Consider the following 8,352-nt stretch of genomic DNA (forward strand, 5'->3'; position numbering starts at 1 on the left):
CTGCCCTTCAAGCGCGGCGCCTTCCACCTGGCCGTGCAGGCACAGGTACCGGGGGGCTATGGGGCGCTATGGGCACTATGGGGCGCTATGGGGGGGGTATGGGGTGGTTATGGGGCGCTATGGGGCGCTATGGGGTGCAGCTCCATGCTGCCCTTCAAGCGCGGCGCCTTCCACCTGGCCGTGCAGGCACAGGTACCTGGGGGCTATGGGCGCTATGGGGCGCCTATGGGGTGCTATGGGGCGCTATGGGGTGGGTATGGGTGGATATGGGGCGCTATGGGGCGTTATGGGGTGGTTATGGGCGCTATGGGGCACTATGGGGTGGCTATGGGGCGCTATGGGGTGCAGCTCCATGCTGCCCTTCAAGCGCGGCGCCTTCCACCTGGCTGTGCAGGCACAGGTACCTGGGGGCTGTGGGGCGCTATGGGGCGCTATGGGGTGGTTATGGGGTGGCTATGGGGCGCTATGGGGGGGTATGGGGGGCTATGGGGTAGCTGTCGTGTTCATGAGGCAGTTATGGGGCAGTTATGATGTGGTTATGGGGCAGTTATGGGGCAGTTACAGGGTGGTTATGGGGCAGTTATAGGGCAGTTATGGGGCAGTTATGATGTGGTTATGGGGCAGCTGCGGGGCAGTTATAGAGCAGTTATGGGGCAGTTACGGGGCAGTTATGGGGCAGTTATAGGGCAGTTACGGGGCAGTTACAGGGCAGTTATGGGGCAGTTATAGAGCAGTTATGGGGCAGTTATAGGGCAGTTATGGGGCAGTTACAGGGCAGTTATGGGGCAGTTATGGCGCAGTTATAGGGCAGTTACAGGGCAGTTATGGGGCAGTTATGGGGCAGTTACGGGGCAGTTATAGAGTAGTTATGGGGCAGTTATGGGGCAGTTATGGGGCAGTTACAGGGCAGTTATGGGGCAGTTACGGGGCAGTTATGGGGCAGTTATAGAGCAGTTATGGGGCAGTTACAGGGCAGTTATGGGGCAGTTATGGGGCAGTTACGGGGCAGTTACGGGGCAGTTATAGGGCAGTTACAGGGCAGTTATAGGGCAGTTATGGGGCAGTTATAGGGCAGTTACGGGGCAGTTATAGGGCAGTTACAGGGCAGTTACGGGGCAGTTATAGGGCAGTTACAGGGCAGTTATGGGGCAGTTATGGGGCAGTTATAGGGGCAGTTACAGGGCAGTTATAGGGGCAGTTATAGAGCAGTTACAGGGCAGTTATGGGGCAGTTACAGGACTGTTATAGGGGCAGTTATGGGGCAGTTATGGGGCAGGAGGAGCCCCCCCGAGCCCGTCCTGCCCCACAGGTCCCCGTTGTCCCCATCGTCATCTCCTCGTACCAGCACTTCTACAGCAAACGGGAGCGGCGCTTCACGGCCGGTCAGGGCACGGGGGAGATGTGGGGCTGGGGGGCAAATGTGGGGCTGGGGGGTTCATGTGGGGCTGGGGGGATTCATGTGGGGCTGGGGGGAAAATGTGGGGCTGGGGGGATTCATTTGGGGCCGGGGTCTTCATGTGGGGCTGGGGGGATTCATGTGGGGCTGGGGGGTTCATGTGAGTCTATGGGGGATTTGTGGGTCTGGGTTTCTGGTGGGTCTGGGGTCCCAATGTGGGTCTGGGGTCTCTCTGTGGGTCTGGGGTCTCTCTATGGGTCCCAATGTGGGTCTGGGGTCTCTCTATGGGTCCCAGTGTGGGTCTGGGGTCTCTCTATGGGTCTGGGGTCTCTCTGTGGGTCTGGGGTCTCTCTATGGGTCCCAATGTGGGTCTGGGGTCTCTCTGTGGGTCCCAGTGTGGGTCTGGGGTCTCTCTATGGGTCCCAATGTGGGTCTGGGGTCTCTCTGTGGGTCCCAGTGTGGGTCTGGGGTCTCTCTATGGGTCTGGGGTCTCTCTGTGGGTCTCTCTATGGGTCTGGGGTCTGTCTATGGGTCTGGGGTCTCTCTGTGGGTCTGGGGTCTCTCTGTGGGTCCCAGTGTGGGTCTGGGGTCTCTCTGTGGGTCTGGGGTCTCTCTGTGGGTCCCAGTGTGGGTCTGGGGTCTCTCTGTGGGTCCCAGTGTGGGTCTGGGGTCTCTCTATGGGTCTGGGGTCTCTCTGTGGGTCCCAGTGTGGGTCCCAACGTGGCTCCGCCCCCAGGCCAGTGCGTGATCCAGGTGTGGGTCTGGGGTCTCTCTGTGGGTCCCAGTGTGGGTCTGGGGTCTCTCTATGGGTCTGGGGTCTCTCTATGGGTCCCAATGTGGGTCTGGGGTCTCTCTGTGGGTCTGGGGTCTCTCTATGGGTCTCTCTGTGGGTCTGGGGTCTCTCTGTGGGTCTGGGGTCTCTCTATGGGTCCCAATGTGGGTCTGGGGTCTCTCTGTGGGTCTGGGGTCTCTCTATGGGTCTCTCTGTGGGTCTGGGGTCTCTCTGTGGGTCTGGGGTCTCTCTGTGGGGTCTCTGTGGGTCTGGGGTCTCTCTGTGGGTCTGGGGTCTCTCTATGGGTCTGGGGTCTCTCTATGGGTCCCAATGTGGGTCTGGGGTCTCTCTGTGGGTCTGGGGTCTCTCTATGGGTCTGGGGTCTCTCTGTGGGTCCCAACGTGGCTCCGCCCCCAGGCCAGTGCGTGATCCAGGTGCTGCCCCCGCTGCCCACGCTGGGCCTGGCTCCGGCCGATGTTCCCGCGCTGACCGAGCGCGTGCGGGCGGCCATGCTGGACGCCTTCGAGGCGCTGTCGGCCGAGCTGCGGCCCCCGGCCGCTCCGGCCACTGCGGCCACTCCGGCCACTGCGGCCACCCCCAGTGACCGCCCCGGGAGTGACCACACAAGGAGTGACCCAAGGAGTGACCCCAGGAGTGACCATGCAAGGAGTGACCCAAGGAGTGACCCCAGGAGTGACCACCCGAGAGACCGCCCCAGTGACCGCCCCAGTGACCGCCCCGGGAGTGACCACGCAAGGAGTGACCATGCAAGGAGTGACCACCCCAGTGACCGCCCCGGGAGTGACCCAAGGAGTGACCCCAGGAGTGACCACACAAGGAGTGACCACGCAAGGAGTGACCACCCGAGAGACCGCCCCAGTGACTGCCCTGGGAGTGACCCAAGGAGTGACCACCCAAGAGACCCCAGGAGTGACCACCCCAGTGACCGCCCCAGGAGTGACCACCTGAGAGACCCCAGGAGTGACCCAAGGAGTGACCACCCCAGTGACCACGCAAGGAGTGACCACCCCAGGAATGACCACCCCAGTGACCCCCGGAGTGACCACTGGAGTGACCAACACAACCACACGGCCACCCAGAGTGACCCCCAGAGTGACCCCCAGAGTGACCAGCACAGCCCCACGGCCTCGAATGACCCCTGGAGTGACCCCCAGTGTCCGGCAGTGACCCAGAGTGACCCCCAGAGTGACCCCCAGAGTGACCCCCGGCCCTGCAGCCCCACAGGGGACCCAGCCGTGGGGCAGGGACTGAGCCCCAAGTGGAGCCTGGACTGACCCCCAAGTGGGGCCCAGAGTGACCCCCAAGTGGGGACAGACTGACCCACAAGTGGGGACAAACTGACCCCCAAGGGTTGCAGGGACTGACCCACAAGTGACCCCCGAGTGGGGCCCAGAGTGACCCACAAGTGGGGACAAACTGAGGCACGAGTGGGGCCTGGACTGACCCATGGCAGGATGTGGGGCTGACCCCCAAGTGGGGCCTGGGCTGACCCCCAAGTGTGGCCACAACTGACCCCTGAGTGGGGACAAACTGACCCCTAAGTGGGGACAAACTGACCCATAAGTGTGGCCAAATTGACCCCCAAGTGGGGACAAACTGACCCCTAAGTGGGGACAAACTGACCCCTGAGTGGGCACGGACTGACCCCAAAGTGTGGCCACAACTGACCCCTAAGTGGGGCCTGGACTGACCCCTAAGTGGGGCCCAGAGTGACCCCCAAGTGTGGCCTGGACTGACCCCAAAGTGTGGCCACGACTGACCCCTAAGTGGGGACAAACTGACCCCCGAGTGGGGCCCAAGTGACCCCCAAGTGGTGTCCGGAGTGACCCCCAAGTGGGGCCCAGGGTGCCCCACGGCCAGGGCGTGGCCGGGGCGTGGCCGGTGCTGATTGGCCGCCGCAGCCAAGCCCCGCCCCCTCGATGCTGTGTATTTATTTGGGGGGAGGGGGAGGGGGGGGAGGGGGGCGCGGATTTTGCCAAATTTCCCTCCCGGCCCCGCCCGGGGCCCCCCCAGCTTTTAATAAACCCCCCCCAAAACCGTGGGGTGCTGTGACATCACTGTGACGTCATCGGGGCGGGGATGATGTCATCAAAGGGGGAATCGTTGGGGGGGGGTCCCGGGGTCTGGGGGGCTCCGGTTTGGGGCATTGGGGGGGGGGTCCTGGGGGCTGGGGCTGGGGCTGGGATTGGGGCTGGGATCAACCAGGACTGGGACTGGGATTGGGGCTGGGATTTGGGATTGGGATCGGGATCGGGATTAGGATTGGGATTGGGATTGGGGCTGGGATTGGGATTGGGATCGGGATCAGGATTAGGATTGGGATTGGGATTTGGGTTGGGATTGGGGCTGGGGCTGGGATCAGGATTGGGGCTGGGGCTGGGATTTGGGCCGGGAGTTGGGCTGGGATTGGGATGGGACTGGGATCGGGATTTGGGCTGGGATCAACCAGGACTGGGGCTGGGATTGGGATGGGACTGGGATCAGAACTGGGACTGGGACTGGGATCAGGATTGGGGCTGGGATTTGGGCCGGGATTTGGGCTGGGATCAGGACTGGGATTTGGATTTGGATTTGGGCTGGGATCGACCAGGACTGGGACTGGGATTGGGGCTGGGATCAAACAATGGAACTGAGACCAAGATTGGAACTGGGATTGGGGTCAGGATTGAGACTGGGATGAGGATTTGGGCTGGGATCAAGACAATGGGACTGGAACCAGGACTGGGATTTGGAAGGGATCAGGATGATGGCACAGGGACCAAGATTGGGACTGGGACTGGGATCAGAACTGGGACTGGGACTGGGACAAATATTGGAACTGGGATCAGAACCGGGCTGGGACTGGGATCAAGATGCTGGGACTGGGACCAATGTTGGGACTGGGATTGGGTCAGGGACCAAGATCGGGACTGGAACCAAGACCGGGATTTGGGCTGGCATCAAGACACTGAAACTGCAACCAAAACCCCAAACCCACCACCACAAAAACCACCCAAAAAAGCCCCAATTATTCCAAAGGCTCTTTAATTCTCGCTCCGGGGCAGCCCCCGCTCGGCGTCCCTGGCGTGGGTGCGCTGGTGCCGGGGCGGGATGGTGGCAATGGGGCTGGGATGGGGCTGGGATCAACTGGGATGGGGCTGGGATTGGGGCTGGGACTGGGATCAAGACAATGGGACTGGGACCAAGATTGGGACTGGAACCAGGACTGGGATTTGGAAGGGATCAGGATGATGGCACAGGGACCAAGATTGGGACTGGGACTGGGATCAGAACTGGAACTGGGACTGGGATCAAGACTGGGACTGGGAATGGGATTGGGACTGGGACGAGGACTGGGACTGGGATCAAGATGATGGCGCTGGGACCAAGACTGGGACTGGGACTGGGACAAATATTGGAACTGGGGTCTGAACTGGGCTGGGATCAGAACTGGGACTGGGACTGGGATTGGGACCAAGATTGGGACTGGGCCTGGGCCTGGAATTTGGGCTGGGATGAAGACACTGAAACTGCAACCAAAACCCCAACCCCGCCACCACAAAAACCACCACAAAACCACCCAAAAAAGCCGCGCAATTATTCCAAAGGCTCTTTAATTCTCGCTCCGGGGCAGCCCCCGCTCGGCGTCCCTGGCGTGGGTGCGCTGGTGGCGCCGCCGGTGCGAGCTGCGCCCGAAGCGCTTCCCGCAGAGCCCGCAGCCGAACGGGCGCTCGCCGGTGTGGCTGCGCCGGTGCTGGCTCAGCGTGGAGCGGTCGGTGAAGCGCCGGCCGCACTCGGCGCAGCCGTACGGGCGCTCGCCGGTGTGGATGCGGCGGTGCCGGCTCAGGTTGGAGCTGACGTTGAAGCGCTTCCCGCAGTGGCCGCAGGCGAACGGGCGCTCCCCGGTGTGCACGCGCAGGTGCTTGGCCAGGTCCGAGCTCTGCCCGAAGCTCTGCCGGCACTGCCCGCACCTGTTGGCCACGCCCGGGGCGGATCCGGGGCGGCCGCGGCCCCTCGGGCGCCCCTTGGAGCCGTCCGGAGCGGCCGGAGAGTGACCGCCCGCAGCGGTCAGCGCGGCGTGGGCGCGGCGGTGGCGCTGAAGGCGGGAGAGCTGGGAGAAGGTTTGGCCGCAGTCCGGACAGGCCAGGGGGCAGCGGGCAGTGCTGGGGTCACCCGGGTGGGCATCCATGTGGGCATCCATGTGGTCATCCATGTGGGCATCCATGTGGTCATCCACGTGGTCATCGATGTGGTCATCTACATGGTCATCCATGTGGTCACCTGGGTGGTCATCGATGTGGTCATCTGGGTGGGCATTGATGCGGTCATCTACGTGGTCATCGATGTGGGCATCTGGGTGGTCACCCATGTGGTCACCCATGTGGTCATCCATGTGGTCACCCATGTGGTCATCCATGTGGTCATCCATGTGGGCATCCATGTGGTCATCCATGTGGTCATCCATGTGGGCATCTACATGGTCATCGATGTGGTCATCTGGGTGGGCATCTGGGTGGGCATCCATGTGGTCACCTGGGTGGTCATCGATGTGGTCATCTGGGTGGGCATTGATGCGGTCATCTACGTGGTCATCGATGTGGGCATCTGGGTGGTCACCCATGTGGTCATCCATGTGGTCATCGCTGCTCTGCTGCTGGCCACTGCTGGGCCTGGGCTGTTGGTCATTGTCGTCGATGTCCATCTGTCCGGAGCTGCCTCGCTGACCGCTGCTGTGCTCCCGCTGACCCCTGCTATGATTGACCCTCTGGCCGCTCCCATCAATGTCCATCTGTCCAGACCTGCCCCGCTGACCCCTGCCGTGGTCACTGCTCTGTCCGGAGCCGCCTCGCTGACCCCTGCCATGGTTGACCCTCTGGCCATTCCCATCCATGTCCGGCCGGCCGGAGCCGCCTCGCTGACCGCTGCCATCGATGTCCATCTGTCCGGAGCCGCCTCGCTGACCGCTGCTACAAGCCCGCTGACCACTGCCATGATTGACCCTCTGGCCATTCCCATCCATGTCCGGCTGGCCGGAGCCGCTCTGCTGACCCCTGCCATGGTCACTCCTCTGTCCAGAGCCACCTCGCTGACCAGAGCTGTGGTCACTCCTGTGTCCGGAACCATCCTGCTGACCGCTGCCGTGGTCAGTGCTGTGTCCGGAGCCGTGGTCAGTGCCGTGGTCAGTGCTGTGGTCAGTGCTGTGGTCAATCCGGTGGTCAGTGCTGTGGTCAGTCCGGTGGTCACTCTGGTGGTCAGTGCTGTGGTCAGTGCTGTGGTCAGTGCTGTGGTCACTCCTGTGGTCACTCCGGTGCCTGGCCAGCGCCATGCTGCGGTCATTGCTGTGTCCGGAGCCATGGTCACTCGGGTGGTCACTCACATGGTCAGTGCTGTGGTGGTCACTCCTGTGGTCACTCACATGGTCAGTGCTGTGGTCACTCTGATGGTCACTCCTGTGGTCACTCCTGTCCATGTCCAGCACCGCGCTGCTCTCGAGGCTCTGCCCAGAGCCCTGGTCACTCTGATGGTCACTCCCGTGGTCACTCTGATGGTCACTCCTATGGTCACTCCCGTGGTCACTCCCATGGTCACTCCCGCGGTCACTCCTGTGGTCACTCCTGTGGTCACTCCTGTGGTCACTCCCGTGGTCACTCCCGCGGTCACTCTGATGGTCACTCCCGCGGTCACTCCTGTGGTCACTCTGATGGTCACTCACATGGTCAGTGCTGTGATGGTCACTCCCGTGGTCACTCCTGTGGTCACTCCCGTGGTCACTCTGATGGTCACTCCTGTGGTCACTCCCGCGGTCACTCCCGCGGTCACTCCCGTGGTCACTCCTGTGGTCACTCCTGTGGTCACTCTGATGGTCACTCACATGGTCAGTGCTGTGATGGTCACTCCCGTGGTCACTCCTGTGGTCACTCCGTGGTCACTCTGATGGTCACTCCTGTGGTCACTCCGCGGTCAATCCCGCGGTCACTCCGTGGTCACTCCTGTGGTCACTCCTGTGGTCACTCTGATGGTCACTCACATGGTCAGTGCTGTGGTGGTCACTCTGATGGTCACTCCCGTGGTCACTCCTGTGGTCACTCCCATGGTCACTCCCCATGGTCACTCCCGCGGTCACTCTCTGGTCATCCTGTGTCACTCTGATGGTCACTCACATGGTCAGTGCTGTGATGGTCAC

The 8,352-nt window shown here is 62.2% G+C and overlaps 1 protein-coding gene across 4 annotated transcripts; it reads left to right on the forward strand.

The window, feature by feature from the left end:
- The first annotated feature begins 142 nt into the window (after positions 1–142).
- LOC118701149 (cell surface glycoprotein 1-like) lies at positions 143–4,241 on the forward strand. 4 transcript variants are annotated; one of them, XM_054518311.1, is made up of 3 exons: positions 143–192; positions 1,310–1,382; positions 2,133–4,241. In XM_054518311.1, the coding sequence occupies exons 1-3, from the start codon at positions 145–147 to the stop codon at positions 3,461–3,463; spliced, it is 1,452 nt and encodes a 483-aa protein (XP_054374286.1). In that variant the 5' UTR covers positions 143–144; the 3' UTR covers positions 3,464–4,241. The 4 variants fall into 4 exon arrangements, with proteins under 4 accessions (XP_054374286.1, XP_036261671.1, XP_054374287.1 ...); XM_036405778.1 differs by having other exon boundaries at positions 2,586–4,241; XM_054518312.1 differs by lacking the exon at positions 143–192 and adding an exon at positions 351–400.
- The last annotated feature ends 4,111 nt before the right edge of the window (positions 4,242–8,352 follow it).

This window comes from Molothrus ater, unplaced genomic scaffold, assembly GCF_012460135.2.
Source record: "Molothrus ater isolate BHLD 08-10-18 breed brown headed cowbird unplaced genomic scaffold, BPBGC_Mater_1.1 matUn_MA742, whole genome shotgun sequence".
Taxonomy (NCBI): Eukaryota; Metazoa; Chordata; class Aves; order Passeriformes; family Icteridae; genus Molothrus; species Molothrus ater.